The following is a 25,803-nucleotide window of genomic DNA, read 5'->3' as shown; positions in this document are numbered from 1 at the left end:
AGTATTTCCCCCAAACCCAAAATAGGTAAGAAATCACTGGGAATTTACCCTATGAATCTGATTTACCCTAGGGTAATGAATCTGATTACCCTAGATTCATTCTCCCACATTACAAAGCCTCAAGTTACAAGGAGGAATGGTATGGGTTTGCCATGTTGGTGTTTCATTAGCGTTTTTTTTTTTAACTTAAAATTAAGTGTTACTTTTCTGAGGAAGTAACCAGAACACTCCTCTCTCAAATTCAGAAATCTACTGGCACAATTTGAAGTCAGATGATATTTCTAACCAAATTATACTCTTTTGTCTGCCACGACCGCTTGACAGTTTTAATATCTGAAGGCAGGCTGATATGATAATCCCAGCAGTATTCTAGGGATAAGATTTTAGAGGGTTTGTCGAGAACGAAATACTTGTTTAGGTGGCTTTCATCATGCCACTCAGCTTCTATGTCATTTTTCTTTTCCAGGAGGATTCCCTTAAAGCACTCCTGGGTGATATTGAGAACCTGAATGGGTGTTCCCCCAAAAATGGCCGTGTGGTAATAAAAATCCCCCTGGCCAAATGGAATGTATGCTGCCGACTCTTTCTGCCTCTCCTAGGTAAAGTCATCAGGATCTGCCTTGTACCACCAGGGCTGTAGCTGAGCCACTGACTGGCCTAGGGTCTTCACCCCAAAATTGTCTTGGAAGACCTGGTCTACATCCATGCAGAAGAGGAAGTCGACCTCGTGCTGGATGTGGGCCAAGATGTGCTCCCCGATGATCTTCGCATGCATCATGCTGATGTGTTGCCACCTCTTCTCTGGCTTGACCTCAAACACTTTTAAGGAATGCAGAGGACCCAGCTCTATAAACAGCACCTTGGAGACATCATCCACCATGATGTAAAATATGACTTTGTGGCCGACCATGAAGTACCTATTAGCAGGTGTTATGAACTCTTCCAAGTAATGCTCAATATATCTGAAACAAAGAAGAAAAGCAAAACATTTAACCTCTGGGATTCCTGAAAGAAATCACATGTTGTTATAATCATGTCTGTATTTTATAGTTAGTAGAGGAATGATCTCTTCCCACCCTGGGTATGTTTTCATGCTAGTGTAATACTCCTGGCTACTCTCCACTATTCAGTCACTCAGTCCGTGGGAAGCTGGAATGACTTACCTGACTGCCAATTTTGGAAGAGCAGCTAGAACTAGACATGCACTACCCTATTCTTCCTCTCCTCTGGCTTTCAGGAACCAGCCAGTCCAAGACAGCATGTGTTCTCAACTGCTCTGGGTTTTGCAGGAAGCTTAGTACAGGATCTATTTTCACATCCAGAGGCCTGTAGATGCCTGGTTGCTCAAGTCTTTCTAACTCTGGGGGTTGAATATTTAGGAGGTGCAGGGCCTGCAGATATAAGCCACATTCTCCAATATGAGCTTTAACTATAATGAGGGTGATATTTACCACTCTCTGCCTTCCTTACCCCTTTGTCCAATTTACCAATTGGTTCAGACTTTGGACAGTCAAAGGGGGTACTAGTTCTTGAGCTCAATTCAAAAGCCTTAACATAAACCCCAATGTTGCTACTGCCAGACCAGGTACAAGGGTGATGTGACCCTTGGATCCACTGGGGATGCATTAAGCCCAAACAGCGGAACTCGCTTGTCCTGTGTGATACAGAGAATGAGTTATGAGATCTAGATCTGCTTTCATGTTACATAGTCATCCTATGAGCCTCCCACTAGTCACCTAAAACACCAATCCATTGTCCACACACCATCATCCAAAATACTAGTCCATCCAAATACTAGAATGAGCAACTTCTGATTTAACCTTATTTTAACTACTTTTTCTTTATCTTAAAAAAAGGACTATGTTAGCAGTAAGCCACGTTTGGTGGCTGAGTAAACATAGATGAAAAGAGAAGATAAAAAAATTAAAAAAAAAAAAAAAGGACTACATTTTTTAGAGAAGTTTTAGATTCACAAAAAAATTGGGCCAAAAGTACGGAATTCCCATATACCTCCTGCTCCCACATTTGCACAGCCCCCATCCCCCCACTATCAACATCCCTGCACCAGAGTGGTACATTTGTTATGATCAATGAAGCTACACAGACGTATCACTATCACCCAACATCCATAGTTTACATTAGGGTTCACTCTTGGTGTGGCACATTCTAAGGGTTTAACAAAAGTATAATGACATGTATCCACCATTATAGTATCATACAAAATATCATCACTGCCTTAAAAATTATCTGAGCTTTGCTTATTAGTCCTTCCCTCCCCAAACAACCCCAAACAATCACTGACCTTTTTACTGTCTCCATAGTTTTACCTTTTCCAGAATGTCATATAAGCATACAGCATGTAGCCTTTTCAGTGTGGCTTCTTTTACTTAGTAAGATGCATTTAAGGTTCTTTTATATCTTTCATGACTTGATAGGTCATTTCTTTTTAGCACAGAATAATATTCCATTATCTGGATGTGGCTTAGTTCATTTTTCTATTCACCTACCAAAGGACATCTTGGTTGCTTTCAAGTTTTGGTAATTATGAAATAAAGCTTCTGTAAATATCCATGTACAGGTTTTTGTGTAGACGTAAGTTTTTAACTCACTTGGGTGAATACCAAGGAGTACGATTGCTGGATCATATGATAAGAGTATATTTAGTTTTGTAAGAAACTGCCAAATTGTCTTCCAAAGTGGCTGTACCATTTTGCATTCCTACCAGCAATGAATAAGTGTTCCTGTTGCTCCACATCCTTGTCAGCATTTGGTGTTGTCAGTGTTTTGAATTTTGGCCATTCTAGTAGGTATTTAGTGGTATTTTAACTATTTATCTATTCCTTTGAAAAGCATTGCATGCTGTCCCCCATTGCTGGGCAAGGTGGCTCATGCCTGTAATCCCAGCATTTTAGGAGGCCAAGGCAGGTGGATCACAAGGTCAGGAGTTTGAGACCAGCCTGTCCAATATGGTGAAACCCGGTCTCTACTAAAAATATCAAAATTATCTGGGCATGATGGCACATGCCTGTAGTCCCAGCTGCTTGGGAGGCTAAGGCAGGAGAATTGCTGGAACCAGGGAGGTGGAGGTTGCAGTGAGCTGAGATGGCGCCACTGCACTCCAGCCTGGGCAACAGAGCAAGACTCCATCTCAAAAAAAAAAAAAAAGAAGAAAAGAAAATAAAAACATTTTATTGGAGTCTTCTGTAAGCCCAAGCTATAGACTATTTGTGAAGCTATGCTGTGGAGATTACCAGGAAGAGGAAGAATAAACCAGATGTTTTCATACAACTTGATCAAACCCTAAACTCATGTGGACTGAATTTAATGTGCTGATCACACTTCTGGCCAATCATGGTGTTTTGTGAGTAATAATGACTGGCACTTCTTTTCGCTTTTTGTTGCTGCTTGGATTCCCTTTCTTTGTTACCAAAATAAAGTGTGCTTTTAATGTTGGTATGTGGTAATCCAAGGGTTTATAGTACTGATTCTTTAAATGGAGAAAAGACATCTGAGGAATATAAAAAAGGACTTCAGTGTGGCTCTACGGCTAGTGGCGAGGAAATCCTTCAGTATTCTGGGACTTCAAGAAAAATTTATTGTGCCGTGAAGCTTGGGAAACAATACTGGGGTGGGGGGGTGGGTAGAGTTGAGTACAGGGGAGAGTCATTGTGAGGTTTTACATTGTTAAGAGATTAAAGCATTGCAGTTGGCTCCATGCATTGTTGCTTGAAAACAAACCAAACATTACACCTCCTAAAAGTCAAAATCCACTTGTAGAGATCTATTGCTGCTGAGTACAAGCAGTCCTCTTTTGTCTCAGAGCTGAGGGCCGAGTGCTTTCACCAGGATGTGCGATTTACAGTTTAGTTCTGCAGAGTTGGAATTGGATGGCTGAAGCCGTTGTGGGGCACTGGGCGATGTTCTGTTCTTTTTGGAAACACCAGGATCAAATCAATCTGCAACGTGGCTGGGTTAGCCCCTTTTGTGCCAAAGGATTCGGTGAGCTGGGTGGCTCACCTAATCTAATTAGGTGGCTCCCAGCCTATATGAGTACAGATTCTTCTAGTAAACATGTCAAAACTCCACAGTCACCTTTCTCTGCTAGAGAGACCACATAGGTCCCTAGGATCTGCACATTCAGTGACATTAGAACTTGATTGGTATTGTGAATGACAGAGCGGTAATAGCTGCTGGGCTCTGGGTTGGGGAAGGTTATCTCTGGAGAGCTATCAGATCTTTATGGAGCTCTCTTTAAGCCCCACCTTGCAAAGCTCAAATCAATCTGAGCCTTCAACTCTCTTTATACAAGGCAAAGAATCAACTTTCCATGAAGCTTCTTCAGAAGAGATACAGAGGGAAAGGCCCAGAGGGCAGGAAAAAAAATAGGAAAATTGGACTTTCAGTTTTATTTTGGAAAAAAAAAAAGGAAAATTATCCAAAAAAAGCAAAATGGATTATCTTCAATAACTAATATTAGAGCTAGAACTTTTTTTTTTCTTTTTTCTTTTTTTTGAGACAGAGTCTCGCTGTGTCACCCAGGCTGGGGTGCGGTGGCACAATCTTGGCTCACTGCAACCTTCACCTCCCAGATTCAAGGGATTCTCCTGCCTCAGCCTCCCAAATAGCTGAGACTACAGGCATGTGCCACCATGCCCGGCTAATTTTTTGTATTTTTAGTAGAGACGGGGTTTCACTGTGTTAGTCAGGATGGTCTCGATCTCCTGACCTTGTGATCCACCCACCTCGGCCTCCCAAAGTGCTGGGATTACAGGCGTGAGCCACTGCACCCGGCCTAGAGCTAGAACTTTCGAGAAAGAATGATTGTAGTTTTTCTGCATCGTATGTTCTGAACAAGGGAGCTGAAACTGGCACATATCCAACCTTTGGAAGAGCAAGCTCTGACCAGCAAATCTTCTAGGGCCAAATCCTCCATGAGAGAAAAAGTAGAAGTGATCTGAGGAACCCATGGAAGAGTGGTCAGCTGTGTTCCAGCATGGAAAGCCACTGTGCTTAGGTCACGCTGCACCTAGAGCTTGCTATAAATCTCTTTGTAGTTGATCCTGGGCCATAGAGCATAGGAAAAAGAATGATGCACTCTGGGCTGTCTAGCAGCTAGCACTTGTGGAATTTCTAAAGGAAGCCGTGGTGGTCAGGGAGGAGGTGGTTGTAGGTACGCTGTTGACCCTGGGCTTGGTGGGTGGAACAGACATGTATTCCCTCATTTTGAGGTAGGAATGAGTGGACTTACCTACTATTATTTTGTTCTCAGCATTTTAGGGCCTCAGCAGAAAGGAGACTGAAACAGTTCCATGAAAACATTCTTCTATCTAATAAATCAAAAAATCATGGCTGGCCTCCATCAGTTCAGGAGTCTCCACAAAAATGTCTTGACAGTGGAACAAGAAACAGTCAAGGACAGTTTCATCAGTGACACCTACCTTCCAATAGCAAAAGCCGTCAATCCCACAGTAATTTTCTGTTTGGCATAATAATTTCCTAGGATGGCTTTGTTGTAAGTGCCTTTCCACACAACCGGCGCCTTCCATCTGGTCACTCTCACAACCTCTGGGCATTTCCTGGTGATAAAACAGAGAGTTCCCTGAGTCAGGGCAGCTTTGCCATTGTGGGGCAGAGACTATCCAAAGAAGAGAGGGGTCAGCTATGATCTGCAGGGACTGTCCTTGAATCCTGACTGTAGCTTAGCACCAAACACTTGGCTGGCAGGTGTGCCATTTGCAGGGGTAGCATCTTCTGGGTGAGGAAGAGGGGGTTTTGGCTCAGGTGCCTCTGAAGGCTATCTTTTTTTTTTTTTTTTGAGACAGATCTCCCTCTGTCACCCAGGCTGGAGTGCAGTGGCTGGATCTTGGCTCACTGCAGTCTCTGCCTCCCAGGTTCAAGTGATCCTCCTGCCTCAGTCTCCCAAGCAGCTGGGATTATAAGCATATCCCACCACACTTGGCTAATTTTTGTAATTTTAGTAGAGATGGGGTTTCACCATGTTGGCCAGGCTGCTCTTGAACTCCTGACCTCAGGTGATCCACCAGCCTCAGCCTCCCAAAATGCCAGGAATATAGGCATGAGTCACTGCGCCCAGCCTTCTGAGGGCTGTTTTGGGGGTCCCTTATGAGGCTCTTATCTCTACATCTCATACCTTCTTTCCTCTTCTACTTTCTTTGTTCTCTTCCTTCTTCTAAACCCCTTTCCCTACTTTCCCAACCCCTTCCTAAGCTACCAGTAGCAACTTTAGGTGTTATTTATTCCTGTGGATGTCATCTGAGCCTAAGAGATCCTAAGCCTTGATACAGGCAGATGAGAGAGTGACATTAGATTCAAAAGAGAAAAAGCTGTTTCCATTTGCCTTTTGCCAGGAGGGATATCTGGGTGAGAATCTGGTCATTCACCAAAAAGGGCCCCAGATTAAAGGGATTCTGATGTTACTGCTCACTTTACAAACAAGGAGACGAAGGCACCAGAAAGGAAGGTACTTGATAGAGGCCCAGCAAGGCCAAGAGTGGAGCCCAGGGCTCCGGCAAGGACCTTCTCCTTAGACCAGGAGCCTCTTTGCTAGGCACACAAAAGGGGCGAGAGGAGAGGGAGGGCGCTTTGCTGTGCTCAGAGAGCTAGAACGGGACTTGGCAAGGTCAAACACAGGAAGCTATGACAAAGCCCAAAACCCTGAAGCCCTGAAGGGTAAATGCAGAAAGCACAGAGCAGCAGGGGCCCCAGTGTGAGGACTCCAGGCAGGGGGAGGCTTTGACTCCCTCTTGGCTCGGGAGGTGGCTGCATTTTCCCCATTGGGAAGCAGAGACTGGTATAGGCTCATTTAGATTCAAACCTCAATATGGGCCTGGCACCCTGCTTGGCATTTGCTTGTATTACTGGATTCACTATGGGCAGCGTCTTGGTTCAACCTCAGGAAGGTGAGTGATTGGGGCAAACTCCTGGTGATCCCTGCTGGTTGCACTGCCGTGGCCCTGGTGAGGCTGTCAGGGCCTCACCTGACAAAGGTGAGGTTAGCAAATACCTCAGGCCAGCACGGCCAGTGGAGCCCTGGGTTTTCACAGAACCCTCCCACCCATCAGCAAAGTTGGGTTTTTCCCACAGCGAGGCTGGTGAGTGCAGCTGGGTCTTCCCTTGCCTCACCCCAGCCTCGGAGTGGAAGAGGAGCCTCAGTAGCTCTCCTCTCAGGCCTCCTGTCCCTTGTTCCCCAACGCTGCACCCTGCAGTTCTTGAGCTGACTCTGCCCTCGCACCCCATCCCCAGGCATCACATCTGGTCTGCTTCCCAGATTCCATCACAGCTTGAAGTGACCTGTTTCCTACATTTCGCCCCCAATGCTGAAACTGCCCCAAGTTGGTCTAGATGGCAGACAGGGGAAACACTTTCAGGGTGCTCTCCTGGTTTGACTCATCTTGTCTGGAGTCTCAAACTCTAAGACTTAGCTCTGCCCTCAGCACCCCAGATACGCCTGCTGCATGGAGGACACAGTTGCCCTTGGTTTCTTTCAATCATGAAAGAAGCTATTATGCACTCTGCACCAACCTGTGCCAGGCACCCATCACGTACACTTTCTCACTTAGTCTCTGCAACAGCCCTGCAATGTGTCCTGTCCATGGTCCAGGTAAGAAAACCAAGTCTCAGAGCAGCTTATTATCTTGTCAAAGGCCAAGCAGCTGGTCACTAATGATGCCAGCTAACACACACTGAGCAATTCCTTTGTGACCAGGCACCGTGCAAAGGGCTCACCCTTCTGAGGTAGGTGCTATTTTGATTCTCATTTTATCAATGAAGAAGCTAGCACAGAGAAGTCAAATAACTTGCCTGAGGTTGCACAGCTAGTAGGGGTTAAAGCTGGGATTTAAACAAGATCATCTGACTCTGGAGACCATGCTCTGAGCTGAGCCACCACGTACACTATTTCTTATATGACTTTTCATTCCTCTGCTGATGAGTTGGGGTTAAAGCCCAGGTTTGTCCAGATCTAAAGGTAATACTATTTCCATTTAAAAAATAAGTCGGGTGCAGTGGCTCATGCCTGTAATCCCAGCACTTTAGGAGACCAAGGCGGGTGGATCACTTGAGATCAGGAGTTCAAGACCAGCCTAGCCAACATAGTGAAACCCTGTCTCTACTAAAAGAATACAAAATTAGCCAGGTGTGGTGGCGCACACCTGTAATCCCAGCTACTTGGGAGGCTGAGGCAGGAGAATTGCTTGAACCCAGGAGGCAGAGGTTGCAGTGAGCCAAGATCATGCCATTGCACTCCAGCCAGGGTAACAAGAGTGAAACTCCATCTCGAAATAAATAAATAAATAAATAAATAAACAAACAAAATAAAATAAAAAGTAATTATTTTTATTTGCATTGGCATTTTTGTCAATTCACACTGAGAAATGATGAGCCTTTTTTGTTGTTGTTTTTAGTAGCTTACATGGTGCTTTTAGTTCTATAAAACTCCCAGCTTTGTTGAATGACGAGATTGCAAAGCAAAAACCAAAAACCGAAAACCACCCACGCAGCTATCTTATACTTCTGTAACCATTTCTGAACTTAAAACTATCTTGTTCATCTCATCTCACTAATTGCATCTTAGTTTTAGCCTGTCAAAGATCTTTTAGTAGTTCTAACCTAGCCCGCTAGCTAAGTCTTATAACTGTGTATAAGCTGGACATTTGGTAATGCTATTTTTAAAAAAGGAAAAGGAGGAAAAGGTATACTTATTTAATACTTATTATGCACCAGGGGCTAAGTGCTTGACTTTTATTCTCTCATTTGATCTCCATGACCACTCTACGAAGTGGGTGCTATCATCATTCCCATTTTGCAGATAAAGTGGAGGGTAGGAAAGAAGGAGAAGGGAATGGAGCCTTTTGCCATTTAATTTATATAAAGGACCCAACTGGGGTGCCTGATCCCTCGACCCACATTTCCCAGTTCCCTGCTGTATACCAGGTCATCCTGCTAAGCACTGAGGTGGGATAAATGAGACCCAGTCCTTCCCCTTGAGAATCTCGCAGTCCCAGCAGGTGGTCCACCTGCTACACACACCTCAACTACATGATCACTCAGTCCAGGTCTTCTAGAAGGACTGAGTCAGAAAACTGGAGTCCAGTTTAGTTACTTGGATTCCTTCAAGCAGGAAGAAAAAGTAGCAACATTAAAAATTAAAATATTCTATTTCCCAGCTGTTAATTATTTGATTCCACTGACAATTCCAACAAGTCAGTGACCCTGACTACAAAGCCACACAGCAGCCTGAAAATGCAGGCAGCTGGGGAGAAGGGGGAGGAAGGAGAATGAGATCAAGATCAGCTTCCTGGATGAACCGCTGCATCAAGGAGTCTTAGTCATCAAAACCCACAAAACCCCCCAAAAAAGAAGTGATGGAGGGCAGCTCACACATGTGAAAAGCTAGTCTTTGACAATTTCAACTGTCAGAGAAGTCCAAGATCACAAAGATGAGGCACTAAAAAGAGAGGAAAAAGTGCCAGGAAAGAGCTGCTCAGATGCTTTCCTTCCACATAGGGCATGCAACGGTGTGATGCCAGTGTGTGGAGTTCCACAAAAGCTTCCCCCAAAATAAAAGGGCCCCCTAACCAAAGCACACACCTCCCTAGGTTATTGGCAGCTTTTAAATTTTATGTATTTATTTATGATACATTTTGGTACCCAAGGAGCGGGTAGAGGAAGAGTTAAAATTCTATTTTTTTTTTTCAGATGGAGTTTCACTCTTGTAGCCCAGGCTAGAATGCAATAGCGCGATCTCAACTCACTGCAACCTCTGCCTCGCGGGTTCAAGTGATTCTCCTGCCTCAGCCTCCTGAGTAGCTGGGATCACAGGTATGGGTCACCACGCCTGGCTAATTTTGTATTTTTAGTAGAGACTGGGTTTTGCATGTTGGTCAGGCTGGTTTCAAACTCCTGACCTCAGGTGATCCACCCACCTCGGCCTCCCAAAGTGCTGGGATTACAGGCATGGGCCACCATGCCCAGCTGGAAGCGTTAAAAATCTATGAATCATGGAGTAGGTTAAAAAAAGACGTGGAATACAGGTGATCCTCCCACCTTAGCCTCCTTAGTAGCTGGGACTACAGGCATGCGCCACTGCATCTAGCTAATTTTTTATTTTGTTGTAGAGACAGGGTTTCATTAAGTTGCCCAGGCTAGTCTTGAACTTCCGGACACAAGCGATCCTCCCGCCTCAGCCTCCCAAAGTGCTGGAATTACAGGCACGAGCCACTGTGTCCAACACAACTCATTATTGACTGAATTCCCTCTAAGCAACAGCAGGCTGGCTAGACAAGGATGCAGAGAAAAGCTGATGGCAACATGAACAGGGAGGGCATGGCGGCTGTGGAGTGGAGAGAAGGGGATGAAGTGGAAAGGATTTTGGAGGAGGAATTGACAGAACATGCTAATGAATTAGACTGTGAGGTAGACAGAGGAAAAGGTCTCCCAGACTATGTGTCTTGAGCCATTTACTAGGATGGGAAGTGAGGAGAGCAAGGGTGGGGTGGAATTGAGAAATCTGTTCTGGCCATGTGAGACATGCAGAGATGTCAGGTAAGCAGGTAGACACAAGTCACAGCTCGAAGGCAACATCTAGGCTAAACATTTAAATATGGGATGGTATCTAATCTCACTAATGGCACCTAATGCCATGAAAATGTATGAGAGCACATTGGAAAATGGTGTCTAAAGAACAGAGAAGAGGATGCTGGACTTAGCTCCCATAAACTCTAATCTCTGACAGTTGGGAAGAGGGGGCTGCCCCTCTCGGGAGACAGTTACAAATGAGGATGTGGTGTCATCGAAGCAAAGTGACCTTTATATGGAAATATGCACGATATACTGTGGTTTTAGGTAGTTTACAGAAAAGAATACTCCTTTGTTTTTTTTGAGACAGAGTTTTGCTTTGTTGCCCAGACTAGAGTGCAGTAGCATGATCTTGGCTCACTGCAACCTGTCTCCTGGGTTCAAGCAATTCTCGTGCCTCAGCCTCCTGAGTAGCTGAGATTACAGATGCCCACAACCACTCCTGGCTGATTTTTTATTTTGCAGTAGAGACTTTCACCATGTTGTGCAGGCTGGTCTTGAACTCCTGAGCTCAGGCAATCCACCTGTCTCGGCCTCTCAAGTGCTAGGATTACAGGCGTGAGCCAAAAAGGATACATTTATACAAAGTATATTTATTTGTTCATGCATTCCTTCATCTAATCATTCATTTATGCAAGAAATAGACTTAGGTGCCCTGAGAAGACTTACATTTGGTGCCACTTCAAACCAACATTCTTTCAATAGTCTGCTTGTGTCCAGGAGTGGAGGCTCATGCCTGTAATCCTAGCACTTTGGGAGGCTGAGGCAGCGGATCGCTTGAGACCAGGAGTTCAAGACCAGCCTGGGCAACATGGCAAGACCCTGTCTCTACAAAAAATACAAAAATTAGCCAGGCATGGTGGTGCATGCCTGTGGTCCCAGTGGCTTGGGAGGCTGAGGCGGGAGGATTGCTTGAGCCTAGGAGGTGGAGGCTACAGTGAGCCATGATTGTGCCACTGCACTCCAGCCTGGTGGCAGAGTGAGACCCTGTCTCAAATAAATAAATAAATAAATGACAAATTAAAAACAAATATCTGCTCCCTACTCATTTGGAGACAAAGCCATGCAAGGGGAAGAGTGGAGAGGGTGAAAGCTGGTGACTGTGGTCTGTCCCTCCTCTCTGCCCCCAGTCATTCAGCCCCAGCCCCACCTCCCAAGTTCTGCTCAGCAAAGCACAAGTTCCACAGTAAAATTGCCCCATTCTCCTTAGAAGGGCCTTTAGGAACCATCTCTGGCCCATCTAGCCTGCCCCTGGGAGAGTCTCAATCCCCCATCTAAGGGGCTTTATCAGAGCAACAATGCTTCCATCTTCTCACATTTCTATGAGTGATTTAGCATTTCAGAGATGCCTACCCTGTTGTGCAGATCATCAAATGACATATGGGAAGCCAAAAGTCCCATCCCTCCACACTGGCATGGATCCCCTATCCCCAAACAATGAGAGAATTTGCCAGAATACATTCAGTCTTTCCAGAGCCCAAGATCCTTCACAATGGGATAGATGCTATTTTCAGGCTGGGCATGGTGGCTCACACCTGTAATCCCAGCACTTTAGGAGGCCAAGGCGGGAGGATCACTTAAGCCCAGGAGTTCAAGAGCAGCCTGGACAACATAGTAAGACCCTGTCTCTACAAAAGAATTAAAAATGAGCTAGCCATGGTGGCACACACCAAACCTCCTTACTCAGGAGGCTAAGCCTGGAAGGTCAAGGCTGCAGTGAGCCACGATTGCACCACTGCGCTACAGCCTGGGTAACAGAGCAAGACCCTGTCTCAAAATGAATAAAAATTAAAAATTTAAATTAAAAAAAATGATGCCATTCTCTCCTGATTACTTTGATGATACCTCACTGCACATCTCCAGCACATACCATCTGCCAAGCTCAGGAGCACCCTGTGACTCCGTCCGGGTGTCCCATAAGCACCTACATCCACATGCATTCCTAATGGAGGTCCCCACATCCCCCAGCTCTGAGGCCTGTGTCTCCTCCTCCAGTCCCCTTTCTGGCCAATGGCACCACCACCCACCAGTCTCTCAGGTCTCAAAGTCACCCTGGACAGCTCCCATCTCCTCACTCCCAGGACCACACCTTCCAGTTGATCCTGCCTCCTACCGATCTAGGCAAATACTAGTTTTACAGTAACAACCCCTATAAGACCATGAACTTCTCAAATATAACCATGTTGATTGATTTCTCCTGTCTCCTTTCCCTAACACAATGCCTAGCACAGTGTTTTTGACCATAACTCACAGTGAGAAATATACTTTACATCACAATCAAAGAGATGCACATACACATATGTCTACTGTTAAAGGTCTAATGTGCTAAGGGTCTTTCTCCCAAATCAGGAATGTTCTCAGCGGCATTGCTGCCTCCACTGCCACACCACCTCCTGCAGGGCCATGGATTTGCTGCACAGGGAGTAACGCCGCTTTTCTTACTTTGGATTAAACCAGTCCCATAGCCGAAGCTCTGTTGTGTCATCTTCCTTTCTTCGGTCTCCTCTCTTCCTCTTTTTTGTCTATGTCTTCTTCTTCTTCTTGTTAATTGTGGATCCTAAGTACAAAGGGAAAGTAAACCAGGTAAGGCAGGGAAGGTGACTGCGGTGGTCAGAGAACTGGTGAATATCTTGTGGAAATATGTTCCAAGGCAGATTATGCATGCATTAAGTGAACTGACCAGAAGAAGGCTCTAGGCACTAAGCATTTATTCACAAAGACGTATTTTTGATGAAAAGATGCAGTACTCACCTCATTACCCTTCCAAGTCAGCGCAGTTAGCAACGTAATGACCCAGCAACCGCCAGGTTATTTCAGTGGGGTGAGGGAAATTTGATAAGACAATTCCTCTAAGAACATTTTTAGTTTATGATTGTCTTTTCTGCAATCTAAACTTCAGCCCAGGCCAGGCATGGTGGCTCACGCTTATAATCTCAGCAATTTGGGAGGCCAAGGTGGACGGAGCACCTGTCAGGAGTTCGAGACCAGCATGGCCAACATGGTGAAACCCCGTCTTTACTAAAAATAAAAAAGGTAGCCAGGTGTGGTGGTGGGCACCTGTAATCCCAGTTACTTGGGAGGCTGAGGCAGGAGGATCACTTGAACCCAGGAGGTGGAGGTTGCAGGGAGCTGAGACCACGCCATTGCACTCCAGCCTGGGCAACAAGAGAGAAACTCCATCTCAAAAAAATAAATAAAAAAATAAACTTCAGCCCAAGCCTCAGCCCCCAAGTTAACTGAAACAAAACAAAACAAAACAAAAAATGTATTTATCTGGGTGTGGTAGTGTATGCCTATAGTCTAGCTACTCGGGAGGCTGAGGCAGGAGGATCACTTGAGCCCAGGAGTTTGAAGCTGCAGTGAGCTATGTTTGCACCACTGCACTCCAGCCTGAGTGACAGCGAGACCCTGTCTCAAAAACAAAACCAACCCTTAAATGTCCTAGTCCCACTCACAAAATATTCTTCATATAACTTCAACAAGCAAGAAAGATGAGTGACTGAGAAGGTCATGAACATGAAACCATTGTGTGTGGACCCTCTGCAAGCACCAGGTGGGTGAGCAAACACCGACTGCTGTCTGATCACCTTACCCATTGTTAAACCAGTTCGGAAACCACCAGCTCTTCTGAGCACTGCTGTCATCAACTTCTGGGTTTCTAAGAAATGAAAAACGTTACAAATGTTTTTAGAAAATGTGGTGTCCTCAAACTTAGGGTTTCCAAATTCTTTTCATAGCCAAGATTACTTTAAAAAAACAAAAAAACTTAAAACGCCAATTTATAAAACAGACAGAAATGAGACACTCTAGCTAAATGAGAGAGAACAGACCGGAAGCTCCCTCAGTCTCTTCTCCCTTGGGCAGCCCCCAGTCCTCAGCTCATCCTCGGGGCCCTAGAGGAAGGGAAGGGAAAAAGGGGCTGGAGTGGGGGTGGTATTAATGCATTAACCTGGGTTCTAGATCTGCCACTTATTAGCTGTGTGACTGTGATAGGACATTTTCCCTCTCTGAATTTTGACTTTCTCCTCCAAAAAGTATAGTTAATAATACTAATAATAGACCTACCATAAAGGTAATTTTGAAGACTGAATGAAATAGCATACATAAAAGAGCTTTATGAGTTGAAAATGACTGTAACAAGTCATAGGCTTCATGAAAAACCAATACATGTTTCCATGTTTCTTTAGCAGAAACCAGCAGAATTCAGCTTGCTGTAAAAGTCTAGAGAAAAATTCAGGTTGCCCAAAGGTTAGCAGTAACAGCCTCAGGAAATCTGAGGGTCGCTGAACAAGAAGTACAGGAAATTACTTAGAAGCCGCTGTAGCCACCCATTTGAGAAAGTTTCCACACTCTCATTCGTTGTGAAATTCTCTTCAAGGTCGGGGGTAGGCACGGTGGCTCACGCCTGTAATCCCAGCACTTTGGGAGGCTAAAGCCAGCAGATTACCTGGGGTCAGGCATTCAAGACCAGCCTGGCCAACACAGTGAAACCCCATCTCTACTAAAAATACAAAAAATTAGCCTGGCGTGGTGGCAGGCGCCTGTAATCCCAGCTACTCGGGAGGCTGAGGCGGGAGGATTGCTTGAACCCAGGAGAAGGAGGCTGCTGTGAGCCAAGATGGCACCACTGCACTCCAGCCTGGGTGACAGAGCAAGACTCCGTCTCAGAAAATTTAAAAAAAATAAAAATAAAAGAAAGGAAAGAAACGGTGGGGGCCTCCTGGAGGATGGGGAAAGAGGAAAGCCGGTGGATACAATGCCCTTCCGATGGACAAATACAGTGGTGAAGTAACTCATGAACAGGCATAATATTATGTTTTTTTGGTTTGTTTTTTGTTTTTTTTTTTTGAGACGGAGTCTCGCTCTGTCGCCCAGGCTGGAGTGCAGTAGCGCGATCTCGGCTCACTGCAAGCTCCGCCTCCCGGGTTTACGCCGTTCTCCTGCCTCAGCCTCCCGCGTAGCTGGGACTACAGGCGCTCGCCACCTCGCCCGGCTGGTTTTTTTTCGTATTTTTAGTAGAGACGGGGTTTCACCGTGTTAGCCAGGATGGTCTCGATCTCCTGACCTCGTGATCCACCCGTCCCGGCCTCCCAAAGTGCTGGGATTACAGGCTTGAGCCACAGCCCAGGCATAATATTATGAAACCTGTTTTAAAGCCCATTAACTCTTGGAAGTGTTTGAGATGACTTCCAATACGTAGGTACAATAAACAGAAAAACAACACGAGAATAAAAAAACACAAGAGAGAACAGAAAGAGATACATTGATTTAGTCACCCAGGTATGTATTTTCACCTGACCTTAGTCATTCTAAAGAAAAGTTTCACCTTTACCTTCATTTCAGAGCTGAGATACTGGCTGGGTGGCTTTCAGCAAATTTCCAAGGTCACATGGCATGTGGGCATAAAAGCCAGGATTTCATACCAAGGGATAAATTATATCAGAAATGAAGGCTGGGGCAAGTACAAGCAGTTAAGTGCAATACTTTGCTCTGAGCTTTCTGACAACCAACCCAACCATGGGAAATATAAAGGTTTACATGGCTCTCATTTTCTTTTCAAAAAATAAGAAAATTTTAGTGATACACACTAGTTTCTCAAGAGGCTCAATTTTTTTTTCCTGATTCTTATTCTTAGAGCAATTTCTTGCATGGGTCTTTATATAACATTTAAAGGGCAGAATAATAGACAATATCTCCCCAGATACTTTTTATCAGCAAGACAGGAATGTTCCCCAAATGACACCACTTAAGAGAACTTTGAGGAGAACTGAGGGCAAGATACAAGCCATGGTTCTATACAGATAAGTTTAGGGAGACTGCAGAAATAACTTTCCAGATCCCAGGAATCCACCCACTCCTCCCACTTTGGCCGAGCACCAAGGCTGGCTGCCATGTGAAGAACAGACTGTAGGGGGTGCCAGAGTGACTGGGGAAAACATCCACTAGAAATCTAGAATTCAAAGCACTTACTTTGAGCGATACATCCACAAGGAAGAGCCTTCTGGGCTAAAAGCGAAAGAGAAATAAAAACATATCATGTTACTTTTAATTCTGAGAAAGGTGAGTTTATAACCATTATCACTGAGCCCGGGGCTGAGCTGAGAGCCTGGGTTTTAGCTGCTTCCCAGTTTCTACCTTCCTTTGAGATATAACCAATGACATCAGGAGGCTGGAAATTTTCACTTCAGGATCTCAAGGGGAAACGGTTTTCTGCAAAATCTCAAATTGTGCGTGTATGTGTGTGTATTGTAGAGACGGGGTTTTGTCGTGTTGCCCAGGCTGGTCTCAAACTCCTGAGCTCAAGAGATCCACCCCCGTTGGCCTCCCAAAGTGCTGAGATTACAGGTGTGAGTCACCACGCTTGGCCTCAAATTCTGTTTTGTTTTTGTTTGTTTGTTTGTTTTTTTAAGACAGCTCTCCATTGCAGAGATGGGTCCTCTCCTGCCACCTACTCAGGTATCTGGTGATAACGAAGGCCCTGAAAGGATGGAAAAGCCGTGGCCCAGACATCCTTCCCCCAGGATTTATCTTCCTCCAGAAAACAAAGCATCAACTACAGAGCCTAATGCCATGGCCAACTCAGAGCCTTCAATAGAACAGCCTCAAAAAGCATTTCTTTAACTAGTGAAGGCAGTGAGACTCTTAAAGCCCCTACAAGTGCTGCATCCTAGCACTCAGAATCCTACCTGGCACTCAGGCCATGGATTTATAGATTCAGGCTCACCAACTTTTCATATCTCTTCAACAACCCTTCTCCTTACCCTCCTCTCCAGAATCCTTCAACAGCACAATGGTCACAGCAATATCCACATTGCAGTGGCTTTTAAACACGTATTCATGCTTTAAGCCTCCACTCAAATGCCACCTTTTCAATGCCTTGCTTGATATGATCCTAGCACAGTGCCTGGTACGTAGTGGGTACTCAATAAATATCTGTGAATGGATGCAAAACAATAGATCCTTCTCCAACATAATTTTTGCCTCCTTGAGCTTTCTTTTTTTTTTTTTTTTGAGATGGAGTCTCGTTCTGTTGCCCAGGCTGGAGTGCAGTGGCATGATCTCGGCTCACTGCAACCTCTGCCTCCCGGGTTCAAGGGATTCTCCTGCCTCAGCCTCCTGAGTAGCTGGGGCTACAGGCATACACCACCATGCCTGGCTAATTTTTGTATTTTTAGTAGAGACGGGGTTTCACCATGTTGGTCAGGCTGGTCTCAAACTCCTGACCTCAAGTGATGCGCCTGCCAAGACTCCATCTCAAAAAAAAAAAAAGAATCGGCGGTAATGCATAGCAAAGGTCCTGGCACATGCAAGCACTCAATAACTAGGAGCTCCTATCATGATCACCACCATCATGATATTTCATCATAATTTTGAAGGCTTCCTCTAATTCTCTAAAAATCGAAGATTATTTTTTCCTCCAGCCTGAAATCAAATGCTATCCTAGATGATATTCTTTCAATACGTTTTACTGACAATTCTTCTATTTACTAATTGGTTGACATGTTTCAGTTAGTTATTTTTAATCCATTTTAGTTTAGTGCTGCCTACCTGTGTAAGGTTAGTGTCCTCAGCTCAACTCAAGCTATCATGTGGCCAATTCGTAAAGTGGCAAAAAACAAAACAAAACAAAACAACAACAAAAAAACAACTCCTGCCCTTGAAGTTTCTTGCAGATGTTCAAGTGGATTCTGCACATCAGAGGATGTTGTGGCCAGAGTCCAGGTGCCAGACGATTGGCCTGAAGAGCAGCCAGAACCTGCTGTGGCCACCGTGCAGAGAAAGTATGCCCAGAACTGAAAGTAACCCTCTTTCTCAGAGGCCGGTGTATACATGCACGTTTGAGCCTTTGGCTCAGTAATGCACGTACAACTTTGGCTACAATTCCAAACACCAAAGTTATCTAATCAAGTGTTCAAACTCAGAGCTTGAAGGTTATCCAAGCAGACATTCTGACTCCAGCCAGGAACCCCAAAGGGCAGTTGTTCTTCTGTTGGACTCTCCCAGCTGCTAGAGCTCTTCTGTTTGCCAAAATCCCCTTTTTTGTTCTGCCCTCTGGAACAGATCATGATGATGATGACTGTTATGAAGTGAATGTTGTATCTCTTCAAAATTCATATGTGGAGGCCCTGCCTGTGATGATATTTAGAAGTGGGGCTTTTAGGATGTAATTAGGTTTAGATGAGGTTGTGGGAGTAGGACTCCCATGAAGGAATTAGTGTCCTTACAAGAAGAGGAGGAGGCAGTAGCTTACTTGCTCGCCACCATGTGTGGATACAGGGAGGAGGTGGCCATCTGCTGGCCAGGAAGAGCCCTCACTGGGGATCTTGGACTCCCCAGCCTCTAGAACTGAGAGAATTAAATTCCTGTTGCTTAAACCACCTTATGGTACTTTGTTATAGTGGCCTGAACTGAAATGATGATGAGGAAGAGGAGGAGGAGGATAACAGCTAGCATTTACTGAGTGTTTATTAAGCCCTAGGCATTGCTTCCCAGGGCTTTACACACAACAACTTATTTAATTCTGCCAACAACCCTATGAGGCAGGTACTATTATAATCCCTTCCCCAACTTTCTTTTTGAGACAGCGCCTCACTCTGTCACCCAGGCTGGAGTGTACTGGCAGGACCACAGCTCACTGCAGCCTCAACCTCCCAGGTTCAAGTGATCCTCCCACCTCAGCCTCCTGAGTAGCTGAGACTACAGGTGCGCACCACCATGCCTGGCTAATTTTTTAATTTTATTTTTGTAGAGACAGGGTCTTCCTATTTTGCCAGGGCTGGTCTTGAACTCCTGGGTTCAAGCAATCTGTCCTCCTTGGCCTCCCAAAGTGTTGGGGATTATAGGTGTGAGCCGCCATGCCCAGCCTGTTATCTCCAGTTTTTAAAGATAGGGAAACTAAACAAGAACAGAGTGGCTGAGTAACTTGCCCAAGGGGCATTCTAGATCTAGAGTCTGAGTGGGAAATGTCCTCAGCCCTCAGTTGCCTAAGAGAGTCCCAGGGTCCCCACACCAAACTCTGAGTCATCTCTTCTTTGAACTAAATCCCCTCAGTTTTCTCAATTCAAAAGACCTAGTTTCCAGACCCTTTTAACTTTGGTCATATGCTAGTTTGTCATGTTTTTCTTAAAATGAGTTGTGCAGAACGAAACAAAGCAACATTCCAGAAGTGGTTACATCCATGCAGCACCACAGGGACTAATGGCTCCAGCATTAGGAGATTTCTTCTGCTACTCATGCACCTAAAGGCACAGTTCCATTTTTAGTAACCAAGACAGTCCTCCTAGCTCATCAAATCTTAGAATTTAAGAATCAAAAGAGGCTGGGCATGGTGGCTCACACCTGTAATCCCAGCACTTTGGGAGGCCGAGGTGGGTGGATCATTTGAGGTCAGGAGTTCAAGACCAGCCTGGCCAACACGGTGAAACCCTGTCTCCACTAAAAATACAAAAATTAGCCGGGTGTGGTGGTACACGCCTGTAATCACAGCTACTTGGGAGGCTGAGGCAGGAGAATTGCTTGAACCTGGAAGGCAGAGGTTGCAGTGAGCCGAGATTGCACCACTGTATTCCAGCCTGGGAGACAGAGAGAGACTCTGTCTCAAAAAAAAAAGAATCAAAAGAGATATTCAAATGTTAATCCAGGCTACCATCTTGAACTTGGGGGCCACTGAAACACTCTGCTATGAAAATATTAATGGTACCAAAATAGCTCTGTACAACTCAGTTGTACAGTAGACTTTTTGAACCTTAAGGCTGAGCTTTTCCAGTCTTTTGAGTCAAAGGCATCAGGCATTTCTGTGGCTGCTTGTGAAGACTTCTGTCAGAAGCCTCTCCAGCTGGAATCTCCAAGGCATTGTAGTTTCAAAAGGCACAGAGGCAGCTCATATATTTGGGGTGAATCCAAAGACTAATTTGAAAACTTAGAAATGCTTAATTCATTTTGATCTTCAAAGTTAAACACACATACACACAGGCACACACACTCAAAGATTTTAGCCAGGCACAAACGAATCACCAGCAACTCAGTATGTATTTTGCAGCAAAAGTCAAGAACTTAAATTGCTCCTTTAAACTCTGCAAATATTTTAGGATTTCAAAATTCAGGGTGGATTTCTCAAGGAATTCCTGTCTGAAATTTCTTAAGGTAATTTCCATATTTGATTATACGAGTTATTTAAAATTACATTGGGCTTAATTTGATCTCTTTCTCTGGATCTAGCCTACTATTACAAAAATTATGATATTAGGAACAAGGCAGGAAGGAAGATAAGTAGTTAGCCAGAAGTCCCTTGGGAGAGCTAATGATTTTAAAGACAGTCCAGGGCTTAGGGATTCAGGAAGGGTGGAATCCCTTATTTATGGTTTTAGTTAATCCTAATTTCAATTCTACCTGGCGACTTGGATGATACTAGTAGGATAGAATGAAAGCAGTATTTTCATCAACATCACTTCATCATGTTTCATAATTACCTATTGATATATTCCCAAAACACAATGATCACAGTTGAGACAACTAGCTTTGACAGAATTACTTTTCCTTTGACATTCATTATTTTCTCCTAGGATAAAAGAAGAGGGAGAAAAAAAGAGAACAGATTAAATCAATGAACTTCAGAGTGAGATGTGGTTTTTAAAAAATGTTTTTACCTAATTCTTTTTTTAAATTATTATTATACTTTAAGTTCTGGGATACACGTGCAGAATGTGCAGGTTTGTTACATGGGTATGCACGTGCCATGGTGGTTTGCTGCACCCATCGACCCGCATCTACATTAGGCATTTCTCCTAATGCTATCCCTCCCCTAGCCCCCCATCCCCTGACAGGCCCCAGTGTGTGATGTTCCCCTCCCTGTGTCTATGTGTTCTCATTGTTCAACTCCCACTTATGAGTGAGAACATGTGGTACTTGGTGTTCTGTTCCTGTGTTAGTTTGCTGAGAATGATGGTTTCCAGCTTCATCCATCATTCATCCCAGCAAAGGACATGAACTCATCCTTTTTTATGGCTGCATAGTATTCTATGGCATATATATGCCACATTTTCTTTATCCAGTCTATCATTGATGGGCATTTGGTTTGGTTCCAAGTCTTTGCTATTGTGGATAGTACTGTAATAAACATATGTGTGCCTGTATCTTTATAATAGAATGATTTATAATCCTTTGGGTATATACCCAGTAACAGGATTGCTGAGTCAACTGGTATTTCTGGTTCTAGATCCTTGAGGAATCGCCACACTGTCTTCCACAATGGTTGAACTAATTTACACGCCCACCTAATTCTTTCCAAAAGAATACATTCAGGATGGTCTAACTAGAGCCGAGGAGTCTGTTCTACCTTAAATTGCATAGACCTGCAATGGCAGATCAGGTCAATTTGGTTAATAGAGGAGGCTGCCTACATTGGCAAGGGTGCTAAGGCGATACTGGGGGTCAGAGAGGAGGTATCCCTATCTGCCATGGATGTAGGAGACAATGGAAGTAGCTGTACATGGTTCCCAGGGACTCCAGTTGCCTTCCAAGTCTGATCGCCCCACATTTCATCTCGTGACTGTGAGGAGCCACCCCAACCCCAAGCTCCATGCCCTTGATATACTGATAACACATTCCCCTGCTCAGAGGGGAAAATGACCCTGGGTTTACAAGCTAGGCCTCATCCACTTCCCAGCTACCCCTAGTGTAGCCCCATCACACTCACAGGCAAGCAAAACATTGGTGCATAGCAGGTGCATAGATATTTCCCGATCACTGTGTGAAATTGTTTTAAAAAGCAGGAGTGCTGTGTAAAGAATAACAGGCCAGGAAGTACTTTAATGTGGCTGATCAGGGAAGGTTCACTGTGTAGGTAAAAGTTAAGTTGAGTCCCAAGGGATAAAGAGGGATGGAAAAGGATGAAAAGCACCAAAAGAAGGAATGAGACTATTTTGGGAGTAACATCTGTAACAGGCTGACAGGAGATAAAACTTCTTATATTTAAACAGACAGCATTAAAGAAGACAAATACTAGCACCTCAGCATGGCTGGATCCAAGGAGGGGTGCTAGTTGGCAACAGGATGGTGGACAGGGCAAATACACCGTGAAAGGCATGGGAGGGAGGGAAGGGAGTCACAAGCACCTCAAAAGCCAGAGAATAACCAGATTTAACTTCATGCAGAGATGTCTGCCTGTGTGCTGGGGTGTGGAGGGTGGATCAGAGCTGACAGCAGCATGGAGAGTGAGGTGGCAGACTACTCTGATGGCCAAAACGAAGGGGTGGCTGTATTGCATACATGTTTTTTTCTTGGCTATATGTTATGATGTTTTCACATCTTCGAAAACCTCTCTGGCTGGCGGGATAATGTCCTCTTCTACAACTAGCCAGTTCTTAGAGATAGCCAGAGCTCAGCTAGAAGCATGCCTTTGATATACAAATGAACCAATCCTGAGCTGTAGATCTTCACCTGCCCTGCACACCCCAGGAGGTAATATGACTTGGCCTTAAGCATCCCATCAGGGCCAGGTACCAGACAACTAGGGGCCATCCCTAGAGCTTAAAGCCCTCTGAAATTACTCAAACTAGTCCATCCTAAACTGTTCACCCTGCCCTGTCTTTCCCATGGAAACCCCAATAAGGGCTCTGGCCTCAGTCTTCCGCTTGCTCCCTGTCTTCTGTCTCTTGACCACCCTCGTGTCTTTCCCATGTGGTCCCATGTGGTGTGCTGTGCCTCCTGTCTTTAGGACCCATGAGCATAGTAAACATTGTTTTTTCCTGAGCCTTTCCTGTGTCTCCTCTGGTGATCACACTGGACTGACCATCACATAAAAGAATACAGAACAGTGGCCTGTGTTAAAAAGGAGGTGGAGAGATGGAAAGTGGTAGATTATTCAAAACATACCTCGGCAAGAGAATTGATAGGATTTGGTTGGTCATGTAGGTGTCAGGGACAAGGGAGAAGAAAGAAGCAAGGTTTCTGTCTCAGCAGTCCGCTGGATAATTGTCGCATTTTCTGAGATGGGTTGGATGGAAGAGGAATTGGTTTGAGGGATAAGAATAATGAGTTCCCACTTGGACATGTTAATTTTGAGGTGTCTACACCCTCCTAAATGGAGATGACAAGAGGCAAATGGACATTCGGGTCTGAAGTTCAACAGAGATGTGGGCTAGACATGCAACTGGAAGAGTTGTTCACATATGGAAGGTAGTTAATGTGAAGGAAATGAATGAGGCTGTAACTGTCTTTGCAAAATTATAACTAAATAAATTATGACAGTGAAAGACATCAGACCTAACCAATTCCATCTTGCCCCTAACCTCTAACCTGTCATCCATTCTTGGGCATAGGCTTAACTAGCCTTGGGAAGAAATTTAGTTTATAGTTTAAATAATAGCCCTTCCCAAAAGCTAAACTCTTCTTGTAAAATGAATGAAAGGCCACCAGCCACCAAGTTAGAATGAGAGGGGCTGGAATTCTAAATATTACCAGCCATTATTCTGGAGGTCATAAGATTTTCAGGGAGACTGATTTGAGTAATAATAAAACTTCGGTCTCCCGCACAGCTGGCTCTGTGTGAATTACTCTTTCTCTTTTGAAATTCCCTTGTCTTGATAAATCAGCTCCGTCTAGGCAGCGGGCAAGGTGAACCCCTTGAGTGGTTACAAGATTACCTTGTGAGAGAATGTAGAGAGAGGAAAAGGAAAGAAGCTGGCCCTGGGCTGAAGCCTGAAAATGTCAACATTTTGAAGTAGGATTGAGAAGGAGAAGCCCAGGAGGGTGGAAGAAAACCAAGACTGTGGACCTCTGAAAGCTAAGAGGCCAGCCACACACCAAATGCCATTGCATTGTGAAGACACCTCCCACCCCTGCCCAACCAGCGGCTGAGTCCTCCTTCTCTTCTTGGGCTCCCCCTGTCTCTGTTCACATTACTGTACTTGCTGTTTTTGGAGGTGGCTCTGCCTCTGATATCAGTTAGTCTGTGAGCTTGCTGAGGGCAGGAGGTGTGTTTTATTCAACCTTGAATCCCCAGTGCCTCACATAGAGCACATGAGTCACTCCATTAATGTTTGCTGAGTGAATGAAATCAAGTAAGAATGATACTTAGATTTGTCCCCTCTGGACACAGGTCATTTTCCAACTCTTTTCAAAGAGATTTCTTAGATGATTCCAGACTCAGATCTCATATCTTACAAACCCTTTATTATTAAATCCAGTTAAAGAAGAGAAAGAATGGGATCTTCAGAAAGTGAGCTCTGTTTGGAAACAAAAAAGTCAGGCTGAATTCAATGTTATAACCCAACTTCCAGCTTTCCATACAACTATGATGGGCAGTATTCCAGAGACCGGAGATGGTGAGTTTGCTGGATAAAGCTCAGTCTCAGTCCTCTTCCGTCTAAGTACCATGTGAGCCAGCACATACAGCCCCGGGCCCATGGCAAAGTCAGAAAAGGCAGATGGCTGCGGGAAACTCATCCCCACTGCTGAAAAAAAGCCACTAGAGTCTGCATCCGAAGCACTAGCACTGAGTGCTGGAAAAATCTTGGTTTGGGGTGCAAAAACCTAAGGCTGTGGCCACCTCTCTGTGCCGATGTCCTCACTTCCAGAGAAGTGTGGATGGTGGTAGCCACAGGCTTTGGAGTGATGTGAGTCTCAACTTTGACAAATGAAGCTGGGTAACCCTGAGCAGTGGCCCTCATCCACAACTCCAGAAAGCTCTGAAAACCAAACACCTTTTTTGTAATTCAATTGGCATCAAGGCCATAACTGACATGAGGCCATTTATAATCTTTATCCCACTGGGTGAGACTGTTTAAACATTTCTTTGCATAAATATTGATGTATTTTATTATGTGGTGCTGCTGCACCAGGAATGTTATATATGATACATAATCCATGTCCAAAAAATTCTGAAATCCAACACATTTGGCCCCAGGGTTTCAGATAAGAGATTGTGGACCTCTACTGGATCACATTGAATTAATAGTGATGATTACAAGAGATAATGTTGTGCATAAAACTTAGCACTGTGCCTGGCATAGTATAAATGCACACACACACACACACACAAAAAAAAAGCACACTAGTTCTTATTACTGGTATCCATAAAACAGGCTGTTGGGAGGATCCACTGAGATAGCAATGTGCCTGGTACTTAGCAAATGCTCAAAACAGATTTGAAGGAAAGAAAGGAGGGAGAGGGATTTGGAATAAGAACCTGTTATACAATGAAGTGCA

General features: G+C 44.6%; 1 protein-coding gene across 1 annotated transcript; it reads right to left on the bottom strand.

Annotated features, from left to right (window-relative positions):
- Window positions 1–268: 268 nt before the first annotated feature.
- On the bottom strand, window positions 269–21,145 carry LOC105501452 (N-acetyllactosaminide alpha-1,3-galactosyltransferase-like). The gene is given in 7 exon segments (XM_011927427.1): window positions 269–962; window positions 5,439–5,576; window positions 13,039–13,113; window positions 13,115–13,153; window positions 14,189–14,254; window positions 16,567–16,602; window positions 21,066–21,145. Coding segments are annotated over 7 exon segments (1,128 nt in total).
- Between the last annotated feature and the right edge of the window lie 4,658 nt (window positions 21,146–25,803).

Source organism: Colobus angolensis, unplaced genomic scaffold (genome assembly GCF_000951035.1).
Source record: "Colobus angolensis palliatus isolate OR3802 unplaced genomic scaffold, Cang.pa_1.0 Scaffold71, whole genome shotgun sequence".
Lineage (NCBI taxonomy): Eukaryota > Metazoa > Chordata > Mammalia > Primates > Cercopithecidae > Colobus > Colobus angolensis.
This window is presented reverse-complemented; position numbering and strand designations above follow the sequence as displayed.